This window comes from Magnolia sinica, chromosome 10 (genome assembly GCF_029962835.1).
Source record: "Magnolia sinica isolate HGM2019 chromosome 10, MsV1, whole genome shotgun sequence".
Lineage (NCBI taxonomy): Eukaryota > Viridiplantae > Streptophyta > Magnoliopsida > Magnoliales > Magnoliaceae > Magnolia > Magnolia sinica.
In genome coordinates this window covers 86,928,440-86,955,520 of record NC_080582.1, presented here as the reverse complement: position 1 = coordinate 86,955,520, position 27,081 = coordinate 86,928,440, and the positions used below count along the sequence as shown (strand labels likewise).

The 27,081-nt window shown below is 39.3% G+C and overlaps 2 protein-coding genes across 7 annotated transcripts; one reads left to right on the top strand and one right to left on the bottom strand.

Annotated features, from left to right (window-relative positions):
- The first annotated feature begins 215 nt into the window (after nucleotides 1-215).
- Nucleotides 216-2,989, top strand: LOC131217476 (GDSL esterase/lipase At4g10955-like). Its single transcript, XM_058212417.1, has 2 exons — nucleotides 216-757; nucleotides 1,833-2,989. The coding sequence occupies exons 1-2, from the start codon at nucleotides 642-644 to the stop codon at nucleotides 2,827-2,829; spliced, it is 1,113 nt and encodes a 370-aa protein (XP_058068400.1). The 5' UTR covers nucleotides 216-641; the 3' UTR covers nucleotides 2,830-2,989.
- Nucleotides 2,990-8,758: 5,769 nt separating this feature from the next.
- LOC131217471 (reticulon-like protein B22) lies at nucleotides 8,759-19,494 on the bottom strand. 6 transcript variants are annotated; one of them, XR_009157258.1, is made up of 6 exons: nucleotides 19,232-19,494; nucleotides 15,681-15,822; nucleotides 12,103-12,172; nucleotides 9,586-9,709; nucleotides 9,435-9,495; nucleotides 8,759-9,091 (listed from the first exon to the last, which is right to left on the bottom strand). XR_009157258.1 is itself a non-coding variant. In XM_058212410.1 (5 exons), exons 1-4 carry the CDS (start codon nucleotides 19,408-19,410, stop codon nucleotides 9,588-9,590), a joined length of 513 nt encoding a protein of 170 aa, XP_058068393.1. In that variant the 5' UTR covers nucleotides 19,411-19,494; the 3' UTR covers nucleotides 8,759-9,091; nucleotides 9,586-9,587. The 6 variants fall into 6 exon arrangements, 4 of the variants coding, with proteins under 4 accessions (XP_058068393.1, XP_058068394.1, XP_058068395.1 ...); XR_009157259.1 differs by having other exon boundaries at nucleotides 9,586-9,672; XM_058212410.1 differs by lacking the exon at nucleotides 9,435-9,495.
- Between the last annotated feature and the right edge of the window lie 7,587 nt (nucleotides 19,495-27,081).

Below are 27,081 nucleotides of genomic sequence, written 5' to 3'. Positions count from 1 at the left end.
AAGTAGTCCACACGTGTGAGGATTGAATACTCGCCGTTGAAACCTTAGTGGGGCTCACAGAAGTATTGAATCATGTAGTTTTTATGTTTTCCCTTCATCCGTGTGCAAATCACCTTATGCACTCGTTGGATGGAATTTAAACATCACAATTCGCCCCAGGAAGGTTTTAACGGATCGTGTCTCCATCCCCACCGTTTTATCTGGTATGGCCCACTTGATCATTGGATCTCATTAATTCTTCGTTTAATATCCTAAAATAAGTTCAATAAAGGGATGGACCGAGTGGATATAACACAAACATCATGGCGGTGGGCCCCACAGAGCTTTGGGTTACAGGAGATCTGTGTCATCCCGGTTTACAGGAAAGTTATGTGCCGTTTCTACTAAATATCGAATCGCATCTGAAATAGACAATGCAGAACCTTTCTCCCATTCCTCTTTCCCACCACTAACCTTATTTCTTTTGATTTTCCCGACCGTTGATCTTTCTCTCTATCCCTTCTTCTCATGCAAATCTCTAGTAGGAAGAATTGAGGAAGATCCATTTCATCTGTATTGCTCACTGCTGATCTCTCTCTGCCTTCTTCTCGTGCAAAATCTCTAATAATAAGAAGAATAGAGGGAGAAGAAGAAGTAGTTTGATGGCGAAGCGCCCTGCCACAGAGATAGCTGAAGAGGGACATCCTTACGATTTCCATGTCTCCGGTCCCCGCAATCTTTCGTTGCCGAATTGGAGAGATATAATCAGTTCTAGCTGGTAAGACCCATCTCGAAATTCTCTGTTTCCAGGTGCCTGAACGCGTTTCTTTTGAAATGAACTCTTATATGGGGTTTCTGACCCAAGTGAGATTCTATGGTTTGATTTTGAAATGAACTCTTATATGGGTGTTTGGGATTTTGACTGGTCTATGAAATAACGGCCTGAATTGGGTCGGATACTGTATTCTAGTAATGAGAAAATAGGAATTATATGATCCTTGTCACTGATGATACTATAATGCTTTCTTGCTCCTGACTTCCACAACTAGTGCCATTTTTCAGTGATCTAGACCATTGATCTGTTAGGACTAGCCGTGAGTGGATCGTGCCCCGAAATTTCCAATATCGGAATATCCTAACCACCCAAGCGTTGGCCATTCTCACCATTCAAAGAAGAAAAAGGCCATTATCCCATTGGGTTCTTATTTTCTTAGTAGTTATTTGCAGCCACTGATGACAGGTTAGAATTGTCCAAGTTAACATTTTTTAGAGCACATTCCAATGACCGTGTGGGCATCAGATAACAGCTTGGATCTCCAAAGCATTGGCTCAGGTTGTATGAATCAGTGCTCAAGCATATCACCACGATGATGGTCATATAACTTCCTATGAGAATGAAAGGGAACATAAATTTGAGTGGTCCGTAGACGGTACTAAAGGGTTGTTTGGATGCCTGTAAATGGGGCTAGCGGTAAATGATTTAGAGGTAAATGGTTTACAGTCTGTGTTTGGATGCTGAAAATTGCCTGTAAATGATTTGCAGGCTGTGAATCATTTACAGCTTTCAGCCCCATTTGATTTACAGGCAAAAAGCTGTGATTTCATTTACAGGCTTTCCATTCACAGCTTGATTACTGTAAATGGAAAGATTGACTCTCCATTTACCGCTTAATGGCTATAAATGGAAAGATTGACTCTCCATTTACAGGACTTAAACAATTTACAGGCTATCCAAACACAGACAATCATTTACAGCTTATAGATGAACAGAACAGTCTGTAAATGATTTACACTTAAAACCATTTACAGTAATCTAAACAACCCCTAATTTTCCTTGTTATTGTTTCTTACAGGAAGGACAACAACTACAAAAGAACAGTAATAGCCTGCTTCATACAAGCAGTATACTTGCTTGAACTTGATAGGCAGGAGAAGAGAACAGAAGAAAATGGTCTAGCTCCAAAATGGTGGAAGCCCTTCAAGTACAAGTTGGTCCAGACATTAGTAGATGAAAGAGATGGCTCTATATTTGGAGCGATTATAGAATGGGATCGATTTGCAGCACTAGCTGACTTCATAGTGATGCCACCCAGCGGTGCTCCACGGGCTATTCTAGCACTCAGGGGAACCTTACTGAAGAGCACAACAATCAGGAGGGATTTGGAAGACGATCTTCGGTTTTTGGCATGGGAAAGCTTGAAGGGGTCTGTTAGATTCAAGGTAGCTTTGGAAGCTCTAAATTCAGTGGTTGATAGATATGGGAGCTGCAACGTATGTATTGCGGGCCATTCATTAGGAGCTGGTTTTGCTCTCCAAGTGGGTAAAGCATTAGCCAAACAAGGAGTCTTTGTCGAGTCTCATCTATTCAATCCACCTTCTATTTCACTAGCTATGAGTTTGAGAAACATTGGAGAGAAAGCTGGGTTTGTATGGAAGAGAATCAAAGCAATGTTTCCTTCAAGAATTGAGGCTCAATCCAATTGTGCAGAAGAGAATCCTGCAGGAGAAGGCAAGGTATGTGTAGAAATTAAGAAGTGGGTTCCACATCTATACGTTAACAACAGTGACTACATCTGTTGTTACTACACAGATCCGGTCGGAACCACTGAAAACCATGCCAGTACTAGTGACATTGTTGAAAAGCCAAAGATGGAAACTCCAGGAAATGTTTCAGCTAAGCTGTTTGTGATGTCCAAGGGCCCACAGAAGTTTCTTGAGGCTCATGGGTTGCAGCAATGGTGGTCTGATGACATGGAACTCCAACTAGCTATCCATAACAGCAAACTCATCAACAGGCAGCTAAAATCCTTATATACCCTCCCTCAGCAACCTCATGGAAAGCCAAATTGAGAAATTTTTTTTGATTCTTATTTTCTGTTTGTTGTGTTGCTCTTCTTGAGTACAATTTTTTAATCCCATAAACTGTACTTATGATTGGGAAGTGAGTTCTTCGTTGTAAGTGTGGACATTTACTAATAAAAATTCTCAAACAAGGGCAGTTTTCGATTCTTGTATGCTCTCTTCATAGGCATTCTTGTGATTTCTAGTGTGGTATTATGAAAATTAGCAGTTTTAGATTCTTGTGCACTCTTTTCAAGTGTAATTTATAGTTTTTATGGGTCTTTCCTTTAATCTAATGCTAGAAGAGATTACCTTTTTTTTTTTAGCTCAAGAAAACTGGCATACAAGACAGATGTTGGTACTGACTACTGAGGGGGCTCACTAAACACTGGTTTTGCATCCTTTGCAATGTGCCATTTGAAACCCTTGTTTTTTTATTTCTTCTTTAGACAATGGATTCAAATGGCAATTGGGTACTCTTATGCATTTGAATCAATTGTTGCCATTTTTTTTTCAGTGACCTGAAGTTGATGTATAGCGGGTCGCAGACACTTTTATGGCAAAGATGGACCAGAGAAGGCCTGATTGGAGGCAGAAACGATCCGGACCATCAGAATCTTAAAACAGTTGTAACTTGCAAACCAGGATGAGTTTTTTGACATATTATATATTGATTTTGGGGTAGGAGACGCTACTTAAGCCAACCAACCCGGCTGTGCCAGGTTGCCCATGCCGGATTTGTGAGATTCCATCAGATCGATGGTTAAAAACCCCTTTTGTTTTCAGTTTTATTATAAATAGTAAGTTTTAGTTAGAGTATAACTTTTGATCATTTGAGTTGTAGGAGTCATGCTCAACATGAAAAGGGCTTAGAAAAGTTAGGAGAATAACGTGGTTAGGCCAAATTGGACACTATTTTTTTGCCGAAAACCATAAAGTCTAGCAGGAATGGAGACCGTCTATAAATAGTAAGTTTACTAGTAACTTTACTAGTGACTTTACTATTTATAGTAAGTCATGTCCTTTTCTCTAAAACCCTTTTCATGTCCTCAAATGGTGAAAAGTTTTAGCAACTAAAAAAACTAATTTGTGGGTAAAAATGTCAATAGCTACTGGTTTTTATTTAGACCAGAAATATGGTGATAGGCATTTCTTAAATAATGGTGACTCGTCCACCGCAGATAATGGAAGCCTTGGTGGATGGAGCATGGCTTCAAAGTCCCACTGATGAAATGTCTATCATGTCGGTGGCCATGAAATGAATGGTTAGAAACAAAATCATCAGCAGTCACCATCAAATGAATGGCTAGAAACAAAATCATCAGTTGTCCAAATTCACCCACGTACAATCTGACCCAATATACAGATGGGCTTCCCCTTTCTAATTTTTCACTAATTTTGGTAAATTAATTTTCAGGTACCTCCCCCCGCATACTTCATTGTTACCTACCAACAGTCAAAAGGAAATTGTAAAAAAGGACATAAAAGGAGAGGACCACTCAAGTATCTCACTTTCTCACACCTCTCTTATTTGGCCACCTTCATCATCCTCATTTGCATCATTGAGAGAGAGAATGTTTGATGATCCGCTAAATTTCAACGTCTTGAATGTTGCCGTAGAAGTGGTCAGGCAAGTCTCTAATTTATTTCTTTTTTTCTTTTTTAAAAGAAAAAAAAAAAAAAAAAGTTCTTAATGTTGGTTGAGTTCCAATTTAAATTTAATTTACCTACAATAATACCTAATGCTTCTCTCAACTCAACAACGTCATAAATGATCCATATCTGTGCACTTTATACTCAGGTTTTAAATTTTTACGAGCTAGATATGTGGTTGGAGAATTTGGACAGTCTTAACCATTCAATTTGTGGTTTGAAAATATGTGGTTAAGAAGAGAAATATAACAAGTGAAATTCACAAAAATACTAAATATAGTAAAATTACGATTGATCCTACCCAAACTGGTAAACAATAAAAACTTTTTCAAAACAATAGTGTACTAAAAATATAAAAAAATATGCTTAATCTTACCTAAATCTGAGGAGTCTTAGGTGAACAAAGAATTTGGACAACAATTGGATTCTTGTAATCATAAAACCGTAAAAAAAAAAAATTTAAAAATTTAAAAAAATAAAATAAAAAAGAAGTAAATTTTGAGTTAAATTTAAATTTAACTTTCACAATAATTTAATTTTGTAAAATCATTTGGGAGACAATAAACCTTTGGTAATCGGCCAGGACATAAAACTCCGCAATAACTTTCTAACTTTCCTATGACATATTATACACGCAAAACCGATAAACAATCTCAAAGTTATGGTTATCAAAAGCTATAATACACACTAAACTGCAGGTCAAGCTTTCTAACTCAATATGTTTTCAATCCTAGCCATCCATGACTAGAGAAATCTACTCAACTCAGAAAAAAAAAAAAAAAAATCATTTAAACTCAACTCTATTTGGCATAACTTGACATTATTTATAACAGGGAATTGGCAGGGTAAAACAGTACACATGAAATTGAGGAAGGGAGAAATAGAAATGGGATGAGAAGCACTTTCAAAGGGGGTGAGGAAAAAAATGATAGAAAAATGGAAGAAATGAATGCAGCTACATGCACAAAGATAAAGAGAAAGTCGCAAATGATTGGTGAGCCATCTATACATTTTTCTGTTTTGTGGCCCACTCAAATTTTAGATCTACCTCTAATTTAGATTGATGTCTTGACATGAGGCAGCGTAACAAATGCATGGATGGATGTTACAAGCAAATGCAAAGAGAGGAGGGAGCTAGTAAAATCCAAGTCATCTTTCACTTTGCTAAAATCCAAGCAGTCCATTTATATATAAGCACACAAAATTTTCCAATATTTTATTTTTATTACTAAATATCGAGTTGAGTCATTTAAATATCGAGTTGAATTTCCAGGTTTTTGAACTATGGTATCCCCATCACAACTGCTCCCTAGGCATGACCTACTTGAAGGGGTGCACGTAATGGACATAGCTAATGTGAGCCCTGCACACAACCATTTGTAGAAGAAAAGGATTATTTTACAAAGGTTGTAGGGGAGCGCATTGAACATTAATGAAAGCACTCTGGTGGGCAGACATTGATACTTAGATATGAAAGCTACGGAAGCGAACATACTTAGATTATCTCAGTGGTTCGGTCCATGACGTTAAAAGTTCCTCTTGCTATTAAATCTCAGTCTGATTTTGAATGTTCCAAAATGTATGTAGTGTTTGTAGCAATGTGGGGTTCTCGACGGGCTACAGCTGTCGAAAGCAACTAAAGCCCGACGGCCTATTTTACTGCTTTACATAGCATAAAACTCCCAATCTAAGGCCCATCGAGATGTATATGTAAAATCTAATCCGTCCATCAGGTTAGCTCCTCTATGATGTGTGAGGTCAGTGCATGATGTATATGTATATTTGTGCAGAAGGCATTATCTTAGAGTATTTTTGTCATTTCAACATAGGTAGGCTTTGGTTGTATACAATGCATATGTTGCTAACCCTGATGACCGTTCAATATTTTATTTACTACCGTTAATATATGAGGCCACTGATCTAATGGCTAGGATCATGTGACAGATAGTCTACCCACGGCACCAGAAAGTAGATGGCCAGTCCCAATCGACATATCACCATCCACTTGTGCCGTGGAGAGACCGCTGGCCCTACAGTCTCTACAGTATCACTAGAGGTGGAAGAAGCGTAGAATGGCAGAACATCTCTTACATACACGTGTCAGGGCTATCTATCCATCCCACCGTCCATGTAGTGTGCCCTACTGTAGATGGTTCAGTTTTCAAAGATCGTGCCTATCAGAGAATCTAAGCCGTCACTTTCTTCACTTTTTTTTTTTCAATTGCACACCCTTAACATTGATTTTTTAACCCATTTTGTTTTCTACCGTCCCTTTACTGGTCACTAATCAGATGGATAGGATCATGAAATCAACGCTTCTTTGGACCAATTTCCATCCAAAGCAACTAATTGATGGTCAAATAAGCACGTGGCTATGTGGAGCGGCCGGCTCTCTTTATTATGAGCGTGGTGAGTGGGACCCCTAACTTTGGGGCCCACCGTAATGTATGTGACTACATCCACTCCGTTCATCCATATTGAAAGCTCATTTTAGGGCAAGATCCAAAAAATGAAGCAGAACCAAATCTCAGATGAACCATTAGTACAAGAAACAGTAGTAATTGACCATTAAAAACTTCTTGTGAGGCACAGAAGCTTTGGATAAAGATGAAATTTGTGTGGTCTCTTCATCTAGGTATTTGTGATCTTATCAACAGCTTGGATGGAAAATAAACATTTCAGTGTCCCTCCGAGAAGTCTTTAATGGTGGGTAGTCAGTCACCAATGTTTCCTGATGTGGTCCACCTAAGGTTTCGAACTACTTCATTATTGACATCACGTCCTAAAATGAGCTGTCAAAGTAGTTGGATGGCGTGGATGTAAGGAACATTCATCACGATGTGCCCCATTGATAAAATTGAATAGATGGCAAGTACAGGGGAGCTAATTTATATGTGGATTATTTGAAAAGAAAAGTTTGCCAGATGCAAAGAACACCCTTTGAATTTCTACAAGTTAGGTTAGGTTTTGTCCATGTAGATATAAATTATAATCATGCTAATCCAAGTTTTTATATTCTAACCTTATTTATATATAATACATACATATATAACCCTTTTTCAGTCTGTTTTTTTTTTTTAGTACAAACCCATTTTCATTCTCCAAATCTTCGGCATTTCCAGTTTTCTAAATGAATTTTTTACCATATTTTTAACAATCAAGACCGAATTAAAGACAAACATTTCCCACATCATTTTTTAACTTTATTTCATTTTGCTAACTATGGACAAAATACAAACAGAATTTCAGAATCTCTTTCTCAAGGATTTCTTTGGGCCCTCCATGTGGGGGTGCTATGCACCCAAGTGCCCATTCCAGGTAGAAGGTTAATTATTGTGTGTTAATTCCATGCTTCCGCTAATTCCATGCCTGGAAAACATTAGTTTGGCCCAGGCACAGTGCGGCTAGACATGGTGGACCCACAGAGCTTGGGTGTTGTACTGGTAGACACTGCTTTAATCAGGTGGTGCGGGTGATTCTGGTCTCTCTTTCTACAGGAGTAGTTAAGTGAAGCTAAATCCAAAATAGAAATCATTTCCTTTGTTCCTAGTGACAGAGGAATGGAAAGCCATGATGATGATGATGAAAAGAGAAACAGCAACAGAGACCGTTGCTTACATTAACAATCCAATGGTGTAGATCCTCTTCCTCAGCCAAAAACCAAACTTGCGGCAAATCATCTCTCCTTCCACATGGAAGGAGAATGACTGTGGACAACCAGGAAAGATCATATCATATCAGATTAGAGACAGGACATTTGCAAAGGTCTGCGATTGGCACCTCGGATATACAATTGCGCGAGTATTAGATTGTAAATCTATACAAATCTGTAAATTGATCTTGACTAGATTCTTTCATTTTTATTTTCCTTCAGCAATCACAACATAGTACAACCTTTCAAAATAAAAATAAAAATCACACCATAGTACTAAACAATTGTGCAATATTTTCTCATGCATATTTTTCCTGTCTTAGTAACTGTTGAATCCAAAATGTGGAAAACAACTATATCGAATCCTCAGACAAGGGAAAAGTGCAGGATCCAACAATAAATCCTTTGCGTGACTTTGGCTTGTAATTTTCCATGAAAATGTTAAAAGGTCCAGTAGTCAAATGGCAAGTGTTGTCTCTTGATACAATGGAAATAGACATTCAGTAGTTCTTTAGAAGAAAAAAATAAAATAAAATAAAATTTGATATGCAAGTCCTTTGAGTGAAACCTTGAGAAGGAAACTGATTTCAGTACCTACTTTTTTCTCTCAAACAAGGGAAAATAGATCTCTCCATGGAAATTGATTTATTTTTCCAAAGTTCCAATAATTCCCAAAGGGTGTAAGGATCTGGGAAAAATGTAATGATTACAATTTGTGGCAAATGTTCCTACTAAAAATCTTCTGTGTCCAACTACCAGACAAACCCTATACATCAGTATAATATCACTCGGGGGATCCAAGGAAAAATGTGAGCCCGTCACCCTCACCAACAGAAATTCTCGAATTTTGGATGCGTTGAGCAGATCCATCACCAATGTACAGCCAGAAATTTGACTGCAGAAACCGAGTCATCGGTTCGTTATTCAATTCGGCAGCTTTAATAATCACCACGCAGCATTTGTTTTCTGCGTACAAACATCTATCAGCAGAAAGCTTCACAAACGATGTGCATAGCATACTAGATGTTTTCAGGCTCTGTACAAATGGGACCCGTGGTTCAATGATCCAGACCACAGTTCTCTTGGGTCACATCATGGACGGGCCATTCCCTGAAATCTCACATATTGGAAGATCCTACCCCACCCATTGGCGGAGTTTTTCCAGTTGATGTAGAGCATTCCCTTACATCTCTTCGTTAACCACGTAATTCAGGCCAAATTTTCCCTTGAGTAGATTTGTGGGTCATGGTCCATCCACAATGGAGACAAACCAACCAACAGTCACAGATCAATGTGCTCTGGAGCCTACCTGCACAAACTGACAACACAAGTATAGTGTGGAAATCCTCGGGGAGAGGATCATCTGATTCCTGGTAGCAGTATGAACAATGCGGTCATTTTGCACACAGGGTTTTCATTGGAGAAATGATAAGTGGATATATAGAATGCTTGCTACTAACCTTTAAGATTGCATGCTATCTTGCATTCCTCCTGTAGAATCGCGCCTTTTCAGAAACTGAGAAGAGCATGAATCATTTGGTCCGGAGCTTTGAACAAAAAAATACGAACACAACAAGCATAACCCTGTTTCAGTGAAATGCCAATAAGCAACTCAATTTGAGAAACCAGAATGGTAAAGAGGCCCACCACTTCTGCCCCTCCACATGATGATCCAAACCATTCACGTAAAATTCCCAGCCATGGATAAACTAAACATCAGTCTCACTGATGAGTCAGGGCATCTCTGTTCGTAAAAAGCGAGTTAGAAATAAAAGTCTGGAAGAGCATTTTCTACTCACTTTCACATGGACAGTCGGGATCTCTGATCAATGAATTTTTTTACCAGGTGGCTCATATGTTGTGGAAACCCTCGATGAAAGGTCTGGATTATCACGTAGTGGGGCAGAAGGGGGGATTACATGTTTGTTAAGATGTGTACAATGAAGAAAAGAAATTGAATCGTAGAACTCAAAAATGATGACAAAAGGACCTGACATGAAAACTGAGATGAGGAAGATAAGTCTTTGCGAAAAGTTTCAATCTAGCATTTCCTTGGCCCAATAAATTGTACATAACTATGATTTATTCTTCAAAAAAAAATTGTACATGAAGAGTCCACCTTCTGGTGATCTCAACCGTTCAGATGGTGGGCCCTTGGTTAGAATAAGAGACGGCAAGGTTCTCCTCATCAGATGATCCCAACAGCCCGATTGTGCTCCCATTAATTGGGGAATATTGGTTGTAGATGTCCAGTTTCATCAGGTGGCTAGGCTCATCAGATAGGAGTGATATTAAGGCAAGAGACATCTCATGCCGAGGCCCACCGTATCAACCATCAACGGCTTGGCCTACAGAAATGTGGGCCCAACATGTACCATTTTCATGTACAACTTCTTATTTTTTAAAAAGGTCGTTTGTTTGATTGGCCTTACAAATATGTATACTTTTTACACATCATATGTACCAGGGTATGTAATTTTGTGGAGAAGATCTCAAGTCTTCCGTAAATCATCGAGACAACAGACCCAATGGTTGAACTCACTGAACCAATCCCAGGTCTGACCCATACCCTTGTGGGAAATGTTTGTTGTAATGACAGAATAAAAGGAGTGAAACATACCCAATTACTCTAGTAAAGAGTAACTGTCATCACCCTAACACTTTTCAAAAATAATATTCAAAAATAAAATTTGCTTCCGGAGAACAAGATAAGCAACATTTTGCAGATATAGAAGATACAATAATCAGAACTTAGATATTGTTCGAGCCTCATTAACGAGACTCACGCAAGAAAGATGGTGAACAGGCCTCACTACAACGTGATCTGGTGGTTGATGCTTACATGAAGAATTGAATGGCTATAAAACTAGATGAGCATCCATGTTTCTACGAACACTTGTGGCCCACCTGATATGTCAACCAGCCTGTTTTCTTGTCCAGGACATGTTCATGATGGTCCCTTATTACTGAGCCCAAAAGAATCACTATAAATTGGGACGAAAAGAACCCAAAAAACTGTCCAAACAAAAATATTCAGCAAACCCTAGCTGCCACAAACTAATTTCTGAAAAAAGTGAAGAAAAAAAAGCCCCAAAAGCCTAATCAAAACTAAATGTCCAACAACCCTTCAAAGAAAATCAGAAACTGTTGCAAGATCCCTTTAGGAGAGAGAGAGAGAGAGAGAGAGAGAGAGAGAGAGAGAGAGAGAGAGAGAGAGAGAGAGAGAGAGAGTCTAACCATAGGTGAAAGTCCAGCTCCCTTCTTATTTATATTAAGTGATGACCCAAATTACATAAAATACTATTGGAACCAAGGCAAAAGAGGAAAAACAAAGGAACAAAAATAATAAGAGAAATAAGAGGAGAATAGAAGACGGCCCATGGCTCAGAAGAGAAGACCCACGATCCAAAGAAAGAAGGCCCACAGTCCAGAAACATACATGTCTACACTAATCTTAACCCCTTTCTCTTTCTTTAATAAATTTAAGTAACCTTTTAAAAAATAAACTTGATGTTCTAGTTATTAGCACTATCTTTCATTTGAAGAAACAATCGATAACCTTAGAAAGATAAGTGATCTTCCATACAAGCCAATCGAGATGAGTGACAGAAGAAAATGCAAGGATATTTTGTTAAATATATGGAAATTGAAAGGCGGGGTTTTGCGAATGGGAATTTGAATCCTTGGAAAGTTTAATTTGAGCGTAGAAAAGATTTCTCCATGACATTATACTTCAATTAACTACACCTATAGTCCAACCTTATTCAGGTATCATTCAATCCAACTCCAAAAATTAGACACACATGCACACATACACACGCAACACACCACAAACACCCATGCACATATGCCCACACATAATATACATGTATACATACAGACATACTCATATATATATATATATATATATATATATATATATATAGAGAGAGAGAGAGAGAGAGAGAGAGAGAGAGATTCTAGGCAGTTTAACATACCAACATATGCCACAGTAGCACCAGAGGCCACTCTTCCCAAAGCTGATAGCAGATAAAGAATAACAGCCACCTTTGGAAAAGAAGAAGAAGAAAAGAAAAGAAAAGGAAAGGAAAAAGACCACATGTAAGTATTACATATTTTGGTTGTTCATCAATACTATTAAAATGGAAAATAATGACACCAAAATTTTTTTGGAAGGATGAGAAGGTAAATGGCATTTCTTCTAACTTTGCTGGAAATTTTAATCCAATAAAAGGAGAACTGATGTACACCAAAGGCCCACAGGAGGCCCAAAATGTGCTGAATTTTGAGCTGTTTGTTGCTAATTTTGAGGGGTAAATGCCAGAGATTTCCATTTACTATTTTCAGAAGATAGGTGGATTATTTTGAAGATTTTGGGGATTATTTGCTAGATTTGGTTTTTCTATTTTAGGTCATTACAATAGAGCCAAAAGCATTGTAGGTGAGTAAAGTTAGGAATGAGTCAAAAGCTCAGAGGACTCGGATAGGGGGACTCGTTATTACCCTTTTTGTTTGTAGTGGTAGAAGTCCTAAGCAAGATATTGGATAAGGGGTTGTTGGACAAAGGTGACTTTCAAATTTCCATCTCCAGTTTGCCGATAATAGTACGTTGTTTTACTATGGGGAAGAGTCCAAGGTGGACAATCTAAAGAAGATTACTTGGTGTTTTGTAGTAGTGTCGGGCCTGAAGGTGAATATTCTCAAAACTGAGATGTTGACATTGGCATGTCAAAGGAAAAATTGAAGAAGCTAGTAGAGGTATTTGGCTGCAGGATAGGGCCGTTCCCTTCGACATACCTAAGTCTCCATTTATGCATCAGTGAATAGGCGAAGCATTTATAGGAAAGGATGATTAAAAGAGTTAAAACGAAATTGTCGAGATGGAAATGCCAACATATCTCAATACGAGGCAAATTGACATTAATCAAGGTGGCGCTTTCGAATCTTCCACTCTATTACATGTCCCTCTTCAGATGCTTGAAGGCAATGTTGGAAGCAAAGAGGCTAAGGCGTGATTTTCTTCGACCAGGGAGGATAAGAAAAAAATAAGTTCCAACTAATGAAGTGGAAGGAGGTGCGCAGGCCTATGGGAAAGGGGGTGCAGGTATTCAGAAGCTGGAGACTATGAATTCGACGCTTCTATGTAGGTGGTTGTGGAGGTTTGGCATGGAAGAGGATTGTCTGTAGAGAGAGGGGATAATGAAGAAGTATTGTGTTAAGGTAGGGAGGTGGTGGATGAAAGACTCATCTTTGTACAAGGGTTTGGTGCTGTGGAAGTCGGTTACCAGATTGGAGGACAGATTCAAGGAGGGGATTGGGTTTTCCCTAGGAGATGGAAACAGAATTAGGTTTTGGGAGGATGCATGGTTGGGCGAGAGGACACTTCATGAAGAGTTCCCAAGGCTAGCTAACATTACTATTGCTCGTTGCTATTCAGATTTAGGCAATGGGGCGATTTGGTTCCCTCCATGTCGGAGGAATTTACAGGAAGAGGAAGATATTGAGTTCATCAGCTTATTGGAGCAGCTTGGCAGTATTTGCATTTCTGCTGGAGCTAAAGATGCAGGGGTTTGGAACAATGAATCTGGTTGATTTTTTGCATGTTCCTTTATCCCCAATGTAGCAGCATTGGCGTGGCTGGTGGTTAGGAATAAGGTGCTTATGGTCCATAACCTTCAAAAGAGGAAGATGGTGATACCCATTGTCTGCATGTTATGTTTGCACAATTACGAGTCAGTTGACCATATCTTTATTCATTGTTCCTTTGTTAGTGAACTTCGTGAGAGATTCTTGGGCAATTTCGGTTTGTCGTGGGTGATGTTGGAGACTATTGAGAGCCTTTTCTTTTCTTGCATGGGGGTGTGATTGGGAAGAGATGGAGGATGCCATGGAGATTGTCCTTATTGGCAAGCATTTGGGCCTTATGGGGAGAGAGGAATAATCAGTGTTTTCATAATTGTAGCAGGTTATTTCAGAGGTTTTTAGGAGGGCAAAATTAAATGTTTTGGATTGGGCCTCTAATACATGGCCATGGGTGAGTGCTCCCTTCCGTTTGTATCTTGGGCTGTCGTGTAGAGTTTTGGTTGTTTTAGTAATAAAACTGTTAGTTTGCAAGTGAGTTGCTGCTATGTTAGAAAGATTAGATTGATATCAAAACAATCCAATAGTTGGTGCATATTAATTAAAGATTCATTAAAGTTTTATGAGTTTTTGTTCAAGTCCTTGTAACAAGAAGTTTCGATTTTCAATGAAGTTGTTTATTCCTCTACCTCAACATTCTTGTGGGTGTCTCTCTTCTTCTTTTTTTCATCCATTCTTACAACTCGGGATTCAAAACCTCATTTGATTCGATAATCAGATTCCATCAATAACACACTCCAGTCATTCTCAAACTTACGATGATGATATGAAATAGCATTAATAACGTCCAGATCAATTAGTAGTTAAAATCCCATTTACAGCTTTCTTTCTTGTTAATAATGAAACATTATTAATTAAAGGAGACAGAAAACACAACTATGCATTAAGATGATGGATAATGGGACCCATCGAGAAGACAAGGACAGGGAGTGCCTTTGCAAGCGAATCTATAATAGAATTCACGCCCCTTAGAACATGACTAAACTCAAGTGACATATAGGCCAAAACATTAACCATGCCATTTACAAGCACGCTTCAACAAAGGCACTTTCTGGGAACCTAAGCCATAGGATTCCTGGAATCACCTTCAGTGATAACAGGGCCTAAGAAACAATCCTTCAAGAGAGACAACCCTTCATTAATAGCCATAAGCTCCGTGAAAATAGCATCACAAACCCTGGCCAGCCCCAAGAAAGCCAACTTAACCTCCCTATGATGATCCCCTATTACCCCACCAATTCTGGACAAACCAGGATTCCTCAAAGTGCTTCCATCTACATTTAAATGAATGCCACTTACAGTATGACCTTGTTCAAAGAAACATCTACAGTTATTCTATACAGAATTCATGAAATCAACAACAGTATCATAAATAAATGGAAGTAGCAGCCAACAACATGAGAAGCTTAACCCCGTTGATTTTAGATGGAGCAGTCACTTGAAGATTCAAATATGAAACCTCAGGGATAAACATCATTCATTAGTCATTGTAAAGAACCAAGTCCAGAAAACAGTAACAAAGTGATTAGAAGATGGAGAAGTAAATGCCAAAAGAACAGCACAGCTTGTACCAGTCAAGAAATAACCATTCAAAATTGTCTCTCCTATGAAATGTGAGTCATGGAAATAAATAAATTGTCAATTGCCAAAAAGAAAATATGAAACATAAGAAGTTAAACAGGAATGTAGCCAACCCCAATTACTTGGGATAAGGCTTACCTAATGATGAAGTTAAATTATCTAACCATTATACAAGATGTATATGGAATTTGGGAAATGCTGAAAACACAAAACATTTCCAAAAAAGGGACAATTTCAAATGGCTATATATATTCTAGAGAATGGTAACATCTTCAAAGCAGTTCCTGCAAATTGCCGCAAGTCCAAAGACATACAAAGTTGCAGATATAATTACCTTAAGAAACAACCTCTTGTCATGACCAGCGGCTGCCACCCTTAGCACGGATTCAGCCGCTCCTATGGTATTAGCCATGCACGCAACAATGCCATTGGCAGTGTCCTGAGAAATCTGCCACTCAAGAGGATCCACAGGCACCCTACATGCAATTCCACAATTCCACCCAAATAATGAATCTTGCAATTAAAATTACTTTCTTAACCACAGTGTAAGCTTATGTAACACCAGCATACTTGGAAAATCATAGGCACTATACAACCCTCCGGCCTTAGGATATGTATAATACACTTAGGTCATTAGTTTGTACTAGTGGGGCTCAATGATCCAAACCATTGCATTGATAGGCCCCACTATCAGTGATTTAAATATCAGTATCAATGCATGTACTGCACCCTTGGGCTAAGGAAACATATTGATATCACAAGGGAAATATTGCATGTATCACTGTCTAAGGGAACCATTGGGAAATGATGGAATTTTTCAATAGAACTTCAAGATGTGTTGAAAGAGACATGATTACATACTTAGAACTCAAAAATAATAATAATAATAATAAATAATCATGTAACACAAGTATGCACAAGTTTCTTTGTATAGGATCCTAAATATGCATTGTCTGATAGAATTGATGAAATTGTATCCAATATAATTATGGTTAGTTGAGGGTTACGATGATTACCACACTAATCACCAATATTAGTTAGAGGTTAGTTAGAATTGTTCTATAAATACTCCATCTAAGTCTAAGATATTTGAAAACACTTTTGGAATTTTGGAATGAAATTTGAGTCTCTTCTAAGTAAAAAATAAGAAGAACAAGAAGATAGGAGGAGGATGTTGGTTTTGTTTTTTAAAAATAAAAGAAAAGAGAGAGAGTTTTTAAAACACCTTTGAAAAAATGCCTTTGCAAGCCTCTTAAGAATAGTCCATGAGAGAAAGTTTTATATTGGCTCTTAGGTATGGTATGCCGAACACCACATGCGTGTGCGCGCGTCTGCCCACCTCTGCGTGGCCGGACTCAGGCTTGGGCTTTTCTACATGATCGATTTTGTTTTTCGTATTGTTTTTAGTTGACCGATTCTAGCGCAAGAAGCTCAATTCCACGACGCTCATTATAGCAACGGTGTTGTGACCGTTTTCACACGTTGGCTGCTACCTCTGCACCATGTGTCCTTCGACATTCCTATACATGCTTTCTGAAAAACCTAATGATTAACGCAAAAACCAAGCCGTCATCCCTTTCCATTCTCACTTTCTACAATATAGCCTCTTTGATCCTCCATTTTTCTTTAATATAATTTTTAATTACTCTTTTATTGGTACTTTTGAACATCGACCGCTATGATGGTGGAGTCGATGATCTTCGTCGACTAGCTATTGTATCCAAAAGGCGGTCGTAGTAGAGCATCTGTGTCATTCACTTGATTCGAGATATAGCGTGAATCGTCTTCAGGAGAGCTATCAGGTCAAGCACCTCCACTGAGTTTATCACTCCCATTTTCCCCTTTTTCGTTCACGACATCAAGTGCACTCATTCTTATCATTATATTGTGTTGATTTAATTTTATTTTTATTATTATTCCATATATCCTACTCGTGAAATTGTGCGAAGTACTTTTGTTGATGGTAGTTTATTGAGCATTGGAATAACAATCTTAAGACGATTCGGAATAACAATAATAACAATTCCAGTGCACAATAAACTATCAGCAACAAAATACTTTGCACAATTTCACGAGTAGGATATATGAAATAATATTAATAATAAAATTAAATGAACACAACTATAATGATAAGAACGAGTGCATCTGATGTCATGAACGAAAAAGGAGAAAAGGATATCACTCAACAGAGGCGCGTGACCAGGTTGCTCTCCTGAAGACAATTCTCGCTTATATCTCGAATCAAGTTAATGGCATAGTTGCTCTGTTGTGACCGCCTTTGGGATACAACTGTTGATCGACAAAGATCGCACGACTCCACCACCACTGCGGTTGATGCTCAAAATACCGATAAAAGAGTAATTAAAAATTATATTAAAGAAAAACGAAGGATCAGAGAGGTTGTATTGTATAAACCGATAACAGAGAGAGACGGCGGCTTTGTTTTTTCGTTAATCATTGGGTTTTTCAAAAAGCAAGTATATATAGGAATCCTAAAGGACATGCAGTGGACATGTGGCGCTGAGGTGGCAGTCGACGTGTGAAAACGGTCACAACACCATTGTTGTAATGAGAGTTGTGGAACCGAGCTTCTTGCACAAGACTCAATCAAAGCAAAAAACAAAACTTACAGAAAAACAAAACTAATCATGTAGACAAGCCCGAGCCCAGCACGCACGACACGGCAGGCAAACGGGCACCTACACGCATGTGTGGTGTTTGGCATACCATACCCAAGAGCCAATACAAAACCTACTCTTATGAAAGTATATATAAATGAGTAAAACTCCCTCCTTTCCAATGTGGGACTATTCTTAAAAGGCACTTTTTCAAAAGTGTTTTAACAAAAATTCTCTCTTTTTTCTTTTATTTTTAAAAAACAAAACCACCAAAGGAGGAGGAGGAGCAGCAGGAAGAGGACCCCTTCTCTCGTTCTTGTCAAGATTGAAGTCAATTGACGCTTGATTCTCGAATCGTTCACAGATGCCCAATCCTGGATGATTCCAACAGTCCATGCTAGAGCCGCTAGCCAAACTGGGATTCCTCAGTGCAGGAGGCTGTACCGTGGATTCAGCGTTCCCCCAGCATCACCCTTGCTGTATCTTTCTTCTTAATTATGTATCCAAAGGTAACAATTGAAAGGTTAGGATTGTCCTATCAAGGACTGAATCCATTGTATGGTCCATTGATGGTGGTGCAAAACAGGCCAATGTCATGGATCACTAAGCCGTGTTCCACCATACACAAACTAAAAAACTGAGTACACTGTCAATTTCCTGGGGCAGAGAATCACATCAAAATGGGTAATTTGGGTTTTGGCAGCAAGGCCCGCCACCATAACCCAGCATTTTGCTCTCCATCCCTCTCTTCCATCACCTGCAGCCAAGGGGAACATTTCCAGTGTGATCTGGACCAGTCATCTAGTGGACCACCGTAGAGATGAACCAATGCCCGAAATCACAGCAATCATACTATCTTAGCAGTAGATTAGTGCTCTGCGAATGGACGGACAGAAATTGGTTGGGCGAAAGAAGAAGATGAACAATGTCCAATTTTAATGGGCAAACAAACTTCCACCAACCAGATTGAATCGTCCAATCACTGTGAATTTCAATTGATTACCAATCCACATGGTGGCCCACAAGATCGCCGGCCATGATCACCCTAAATCCAACCCCATCAACCAAAAACCCTAGTCTTGACAGCTATCCAAATGGATCCAAAAACAGGAAAAAAATCAAAAATCAAAAATCTGATAATAACCAAAAAGATGATGGAAAGATCGACCATCTATAGAAATAAAACAAGGCCACAAAGAAAATTGCCAGAATTTTAAGCATAATTTACAAAAATTGCCGCTGAGAGAGAGAAATAGAAGGGAATTACGAGATATTCATCTGACGGAAAAGCATTCCAAGAATGGCGAGGGAGCAGAGAAGAACAATGAAGACGTCCGATACAAGTGAGAGCAAGCTCGATTTCCTATACGCGCAGTGGTAATACACCAGCGTTCCGCATATCAGTAGTACCACCGGCCTACCGATTTCCATGCTCCTCCAATCCATCGAGATCTCTCTCTCTCTCTCCCCTCTCTCTCTCTCTCAGTTTAGAACTGCGAGGGCGGCCAGAAATGGAGAAGGCAAACGGCGTTAGGAGAACGGAGATCGGTGGGGTGTTCGTGTTTCTTGGGGGTAATTTTATAACTAGATCGATCAAATCCAACCGGTTGTACCGTAAGTTATAGTTCACCCAATGGACAGCATTTAAGATTTCATGCTTATACGAAATCCTACCCCTCTAATAGGTTGGCCCAGTAACAAAGATCATTTTTTGAAAAAATCTGCCATATCCACTATTTTTGTGGACCACACTTGTATTTTGCTATTTATGGGTAGCTGCACGTTGTTTCTATGGTGTGAATCATGTGATGAGCGTATAGGGCTGATTTTTGTATCAGGTAATCTTTGTGTAAGGTTAACTTATTAGAAGGGTTGGATTTTACATGAATTTATTACATTGGAAGTTATCTGCTGAGTGAGTCATACCACATTGTCCAACTGATTGGACTCGATAGTACCATGACATGATACATGTACATTTCGGTACCTTACTAACTTAGTAATTTCGTCAGCGAAAGTGGGCTTATGTGGACGACTATTGGGTGACGGGAATACGTGGCGAGTTGCAGTTGGTGGGCCCGTACACTGTTATAGATGAGGCAGGTGGTCAAGTACGTACTCAGGCTCACGTTTCACGGACAGCATATGGCCTGCCAATGGCTTCGTGCCACGTCTCTTCGCCACTGAACCACTAAGGTGGGTAGTGATGTCCTACCCAACCAATCCACGTCCCTATCTCGAAGGGGATTGGTTGTTAGCCGGGTAATAGCTCAGCGCGTGTTGTTACCTTTACTGTGTGGGCCACATTGATGAATGTGTTTTATATCCACGCCGTCCATCCGTTTTCTCAGCTCATTTAAGCAGTTCTGGTTGACCTTATCAACAGGTTGGGTTGGATGACAAATAAGCATTATGCATCTTTTTAGAATAGATCTTAGGACTTTTAAAGGTGAGTGTTCAAACATCACTTTTTTGTGGTGTGGGCCACTTGAAAGCTGGATGTGCTTAATTTTTTGTAGTATATTCTAAAATGAGCTGGAAAAATGAATGGACAGTGTGGATATACAACATATCGTCAAGGTGGGGCCTGTAGTGAGTAATACCAATTGGTTGTTATCTGCATAATACCTGATATGCAGCCCTATATTTTTTTTTGTTTGAGAAATTTACTGCTGTACGACCCATTTATGGCCCACCAGCAATTGGAAGCCCACCTCTTTTTATGCTTCCAAGAATACACCCCTGTGTACGGCTAACTTTTCAAAGGACCAAAATACCCCCGTCATTCGTTCATTCCAAAGCCGATTGGCTGGTGTGCGAAGACGAGCGCTGACGCTCCTCGACATGGTCCCACAATGATGTATTTATTATATCCACACCGTTCATCCATATTTCGAGATCATTTCAGAGCATTATGGAAAAAAAAAATCATATCCAAAGATCAGCTGGACCACACCACAAATAGGAGCACAAAACTTGATTTTCACGGTTAAAAATTTCATAGGGCCCACCATAACATATATTTTCCATCCAATCTATTCATAAGGTCACAAATACCTAGATGACGAGGAAAAACAAATTTCATATTGATCTGAAACTTCTGTGACCCCAAAAGGATTTCAATGGTAGACGTTCAATCATCCACGGTGTGGTCCATTTGATAGCTAGATCTGTCTTATTTTTCTTCTCTAGCCTTAATACGAGTTCGCCAAATAGATGGACGGTTTGGATATAACACATACATCATAATGGAACCCATAAAAGTTGGTAGGATTAAAGCAGTAGGATTACAACAGGTAAAAAAAAAAAAAAACACCAACCTGACCCGTTGGCCCGACTCACTGTCTCACCTGTGTACATTTTTCTTTTTTTTTTAACAAGGAGAACATTTTCTTTCCTACATTTTTTTTCTAATACATTTTTAAATAACTATGTATATATAAGCATATAAATAAATAAATAAATAAAACTCTCTTTTTATTCATTTCTTTCTTTATTCATTAATAAACATATCTCTTAAACCAGAATGAGTTAGTTGACGTACCATAAAAGATTTTGGGGTAGGATATAATACTTTATGTAACACTCTGACCCCTCTGGTAGGATATTGTCCACTTTGACTAGTACTCACTGTCCACGTTCACGGTTTTGTTCTCGCAGGTGGAAGCGGTTAGCCCGTCTTACATCGGAAAGAGAAAGCCCGAATATCTGGACTATCTGTGGGGCTTCGCCCTTAAGGGTACAATGTGTTTTGCGGGTGGTTCGCTAACCGCTTCCACCTGTGAGAACAAAGCCGTAAAAGTGAACAGTAAGTGCCAACCAAAGCAAACAATATCCTACCAGAGGGATCGGAGTGGTACAAATGGTATTCGAGTGAGGGCGCTCTCTCCTGAGGGGGGGTGGGTGTTAGTGTCCGTCCCACATCGGAAAGGGATAGTCCGAAGATCTGGGCTATCTATGGAGCTTCGACCTTAAGGGTACGACGCGTTTTGCAGGTGGTTCGCTAACCGCTTCCACCTGCGAGAACAAAGCCATGAAGGTGGACAGTGAGTGCTAGCCAAAGCGGACAATATCCTACCGAAGGGGTTGGAGTGTTACACTTTAGCTAACTAACTTACTTATTTTTTAAGATTCCATCAGGTCAATGGTCGAAAATCCATTTCACTCACTTCGCAATCAATTTCAATCAGTTCGAGATCAATTTCATTCACTTCGCAGTCAATTTCAATCAGTTCGCAGTCAATTTCATTCATTTCATTTCATGGTCAATTCCTTTTACATTCACGATCAATTCACTTCACTTCATGGTCAATTCCATGCATTTCGCGGTCAATTCGCTTCACTTCACGGTCAATTCCGACGATTCCCCTTCACTTCACGGTCAATTCCATGCATTTCACGGTCAATTTCTTTTACTTCACGGTCAATTCAATGCATTTCACGGTCAATTCATTTCACTTCACGGTCATTTCCATGCACTTCACGGTCATTCCCCCGGCGTTCCGTGTTGATTGACGGTCATTTCCACGCATTTCACAGTCAATTCCCTTCACTTTACGGTCATTTCCACGCATTTCATGGTCAATTCGCTTCACTTCACGGTCATTTACATGCATTTCATGGTCATTCCCAGCGATTTCGTATTGATTCACGGTCACTTCCACGCATTTCACGGTCAATTCCCTTCACTTCACGGTCGTTTCCACGCATTTCGCGGTCAATTCGCTTCACTCTACGGTCATTTTCATGTATTTCACGATCATTCCCGGTGATTTCCATGTTGATTCACGGTCACTTCCACGCATTTCATGGTCAATTCCCTTCACTTCACGGTCATTTTCATGCATTTCACGGTCATTCCCGGCGATTCCGTGTTGATTCACGGTCATTTCCACGCATTTCATGGTCAATTCCCTTCACTTCATGATCATTTTCATGCATTTCACAGTCAATTCGCATTACTTCACGGTCATTTCCATGCATTTCATGGTCATTCCCGACGATTCTGTATTGATTCACGGTCATTTCCACGCATTTCATGGTCAATTCCCTTCACTTCATGGTCAATTCCCTTCACTTCACGGTCATTTCCATGCATTTCACGGAAATGACCGTGAATCAACATGGAATTGTCAAGAATGACCGTGAAATGCATGAAAATGACCATGAAGTGAAGCGAATTGACCATGAAATGCATGGAAATGACTGTGAATCAACACGGAATCGCCGGCAATGACCGTGAAGTGAAGCGAATTGACCGTGAAATGCATGACAATGACCGTGACGTGAAGCGTATTGACCGTAAAATGCGTGGAAATGACCATGAAGTGAAGGGAATTGACCGTGAAATACATAGAAATGACCGTGAATCAACACGGAATCGCTGGGAATGACCGTGAAATGCATGGAAATGACCGTGAAGTGATTCGAATTGACCGTAAAATGCATGGAAATGACCGTGAAGTGAAGGGAATTGATCGTGAAATGCGTGGAAATGACCGTGAATCAACACGGAATCGCCAGGAATGACCGTGAAATGCATGGAAATGACCATGAAGTGAAGCGAATTGACCGTGAAATGCATGGAAATGCCGTGAAGTGAAGGGAATTGACCATGAAATGCGTGGAAATGACCATGAATTAACACGGAATCGCCGGGAATGACCGTGAAAAACTTGGAAATGACCATGAAGTAAAGCGAAATGACCGTGAAGTAAAGGGAAATGATCGTGAAATGCATGGAATTGACCGTAAATCAACACGGAATCGCGCAGAAATGACTGTGAAATGCATGGAAATGACCATGAAGTGAAGCGAATTGACCGTGAAATGTGTGGAAATGACCCTGAAGTGAAGGGAATTGACCATGAAATGCATGGAAATGACCGTGAATCAACACGGAATCGCAGGGAATGACCGTGAAATGCATGGAAATGACCGTGAAGTGAAGCAAATTGACCATGAAATGCGTGGAAATGATCGTGAAGTGAAGGGAATTGACCGTAAAATGCATGGAAATGACCGTGAATCAACACGAAATCGCCGGGAATAACTATGAAATGCATGGAAATGACCGTGGAGTGATGTGAATTGACCGTGAAATGCGTGAAAATGACCATGAAATGCATGGAAATGACCGTGAATCAACACGGAATCGCCGGGAATGACCATGAAATGCATGAAAATGACCGTGAAATGCGTGGAAATGACCGTGAAGTAAAGGGAATTGACTGTGAAATGCGTGGAAATGACCGTGAATCAACACGGAATCACCAGGAATGACCATAAAATGCATGGAAATGACCGTGAAGTGAAGCGAATTGACCGTGAAATGCCTGGAAATGACCGTGAAGTGAAGAGAATTGACCGTGAAATGCGTGGAAATGACCGTGAATCAACACGAAATCGTCGGGAATGACCATGAAATACATGGAAATGACCGTGAAGTGAAGTGAATTGACTGTGAAATGCATGGAAATGACCATGAAGTGAAGGAAATTGATCGTGAAATGTGTGGAAATGACTGTGAATCAACATGGAATCGTCGGGATTGACCGTAAAATGCATGAAAATGACCGTGAAGTGAAGCGAATTGACCGTGAAATGCGTGGAAATGACCGTGAAGTGAAGGGAATTGACCATGAAATACATGAAAATGACCGTGAATCAACACGAAATCACTGAGAATGACCGTGAAATACATGGAAATGATCGTGAAGTGAAGCGAATTGACCGTGAAATACATGGAAATGACCGTGAAGTGAAGCAAATTGACCATGAAATGCATGGAAATGACTATAAAGTGAAGAGAATTGACCGTGAAATACGTGGAAATGACCGTGAATCAACACAAAATCGTCGAGAATGACCGTGAAATGCATGGAAATGACCGTGAAGTGAAGGGAATTGACTATGAAATGCGTGGAAATGACCATAAATCAACACGAAATCGCCAGGAATAACCATGAAATGCATGGAAATGACCGTGAAGTGAAGGGAATTGACCATGAAGTGCATGGAATTGACTATGAAGTGAAGCGAATTGACCATGAAATGAATGGAATTGATCGTGAAGTGAAGCGAATTGACCGTGAAAGTGAAGGGAATTGACCATGATATGCATGGAATTGATCGTGAAATGAAATGAATGAAATTGACCGCGAAGTGAATGAAATAAATTTTCAACCATCGACCTAATAGAATCTTAGAAAATAAGTAGGTTGGTTAGATAAAGTAGCATATCCTACCCCAAAATCCTATATGGTACGTCAAGTAACTCATTCTGGTTTAAGAGATATGTTTATTAAATGAATAAAGAAAGAAATGAAAAAAAAAAAAAGAAATTTTTTTTTATATGCTTATATATACATATTTATATAAATATGTGTTAGAGAAAAAATTCTACTTGTAATTAAAAAAGGAAAGAAAAAAAAAAGAGTACATAGGTGGAACAGTGAGTTGGGGTCGGCCAGGTCAGTCTTTTGTGATTGGTGTGTTATGGTGATGGTTATAGTTATGGCAATCGCTACGGTTATAATCCGTAGCTAAAGGAAGACCAAGCTTTTACCAACCAAAAAGCTGAAAAAGCAGGGGCATTTTCCACCTGAGAATTGGGGCCGTACAGCTGGGGCTTATTCCTGGGAGCTCAAAACAAGTGGGCTTATTTTTGGGAATGGGCCTTAAATGGGTCATACAGTAGGAAATTTCTCCTTTTTGTTTGAACGAGAAAAATGATCAGGCACTCCCCTTTTTTAAATTGCTTCCAAATCAAGAAAAATTAAGAAATTGAGTGTAGTACTTTAATGGGGGGGGGGGGGGATTGGGTACTTCCCTCTATGGGCCTACACCATGATACGTGAGTTTTATCCCAACCGTCCATCCACTTGGAAGGTCATTTTAAAGCATGAGCTCAAAAAGGTGGATAGATAGCTTGAGTGGACCAGACCACTAGAAACAATTATGACAATGATTGCACCGTTGAATCCTTCCTGTGGTCTATATATAATGATGTTTATCTGCCATCTAAGTTTTTCACAAGTTTATAGGGCCCTGATTGAAGTGAAAACATATATATTCTCTTAATCCTAAACTGTTGTAGGCTTTCAAAAGGTTTTCAGCAACAGGCATTCAATCCCTACTATCTTCTACAACTTGGTCTAATTTAGCAATTAAGCTACCTCATTTTAAGGCTCCTCACCTCAAAAGAATTTTTGAAATGATTAATGAATTGGTGTAGATAAAGCAAATACATCACAGTAGGCCCCATAAAGTTCCTAACAAGATCACCGGTCTCTAGTTAGGTCCCATGGGCCCAGCGTAGTACCTGAAACTTGATCAATCTAACAGTGCTTGTGCATCTACCATCCTATCCTACTACAATCATTTAACTTTGAAAGACACTTCATTGCACATTTGCACTTTGGAAGTCTGTTTTGACTCTCTTACAATCCAGCCATGTTGCCAATCACTCGAACTCAAATGCAGCGACTATGACGATTCGAACCGACCATAGTACTTTTATACTATATAAATGTGAGTAGCATCCTCTGTTCCTTAAAGCCGTAGCTATAGATATGCAACTACGGCTTTTATCCGTATTCATTTAGGTTACCTACAGTACCTTTACACTATATAAATGTGATTATCATCCCATGAGCATCTTTCGGGATGATTCTGACCTTGTATATTTGGAGTGGAATGGGAGCAAGTAAAAATTCCTACTTTATTCCTCTTAATTCATATGGAGATAGTAACGATCACATTCATCTTTTTATTAAAGTTTTTTCATGTGTAAGGTATAGAGTCCCAGATGTACATGATTTTGAAAGTATGTGGGCCCAGTGCACGGTGACATAAGCTGGGCTCAATATATAAAAATTTACAAATAAAAATATGACACTAAAGAAATTATCTCAACTTCTAATAAGCTGTTGAGATAAGAAACTATGTATTAGCCAACTCTTTAGATGGTCCAATTAATATGATCTTGCTGGTTATACTTTATCTGCAATGGGTTCAACTGTTTCAATGGTTTGGATTTCCATACACCCCATTTGCATCTTTGAGATCAAGACAATTCATCTATTGGGCCATGTCATAATGGACCATAAATCACAA

Excerpts from the sequence above, each read along its gene's own strand:
- LOC131217476 (XM_058212417.1), top strand. The coding sequence starts at position 642 with ATGGCGAAGCGCCCTGCCACAGAGATAGCTGAAGAGGGACATCCTTAC. Across the intron at positions 758-1,832 it reads GATATAATCAGTTCTAGCTG|GAAGGACAACAACTACAAAA; the intron begins GTAAGACCCATC and ends TGTTTCTTACAG.
- LOC131217471 (XM_058212410.1), bottom strand. The coding sequence starts at position 19,410 with ATGGATTGGAGGAGCATGGAAATCGGTAGGCCGGTGGTACTACTGATA. Across the intron at positions 15,823-19,231 it reads TTCCGTCAGATGAATATCTC|GGTGCCTGTGGATCCTCTTG; the intron begins GTAATTCCCTTC and ends AATTGCATGTAG. Across the intron at positions 12,173-15,680 it reads ACAAGAGGTTGTTTCTTAAG|GTGGCTGTTATTCTTTATCT; the intron begins GTAATTATATCT and ends TCTTTTCCAAAG.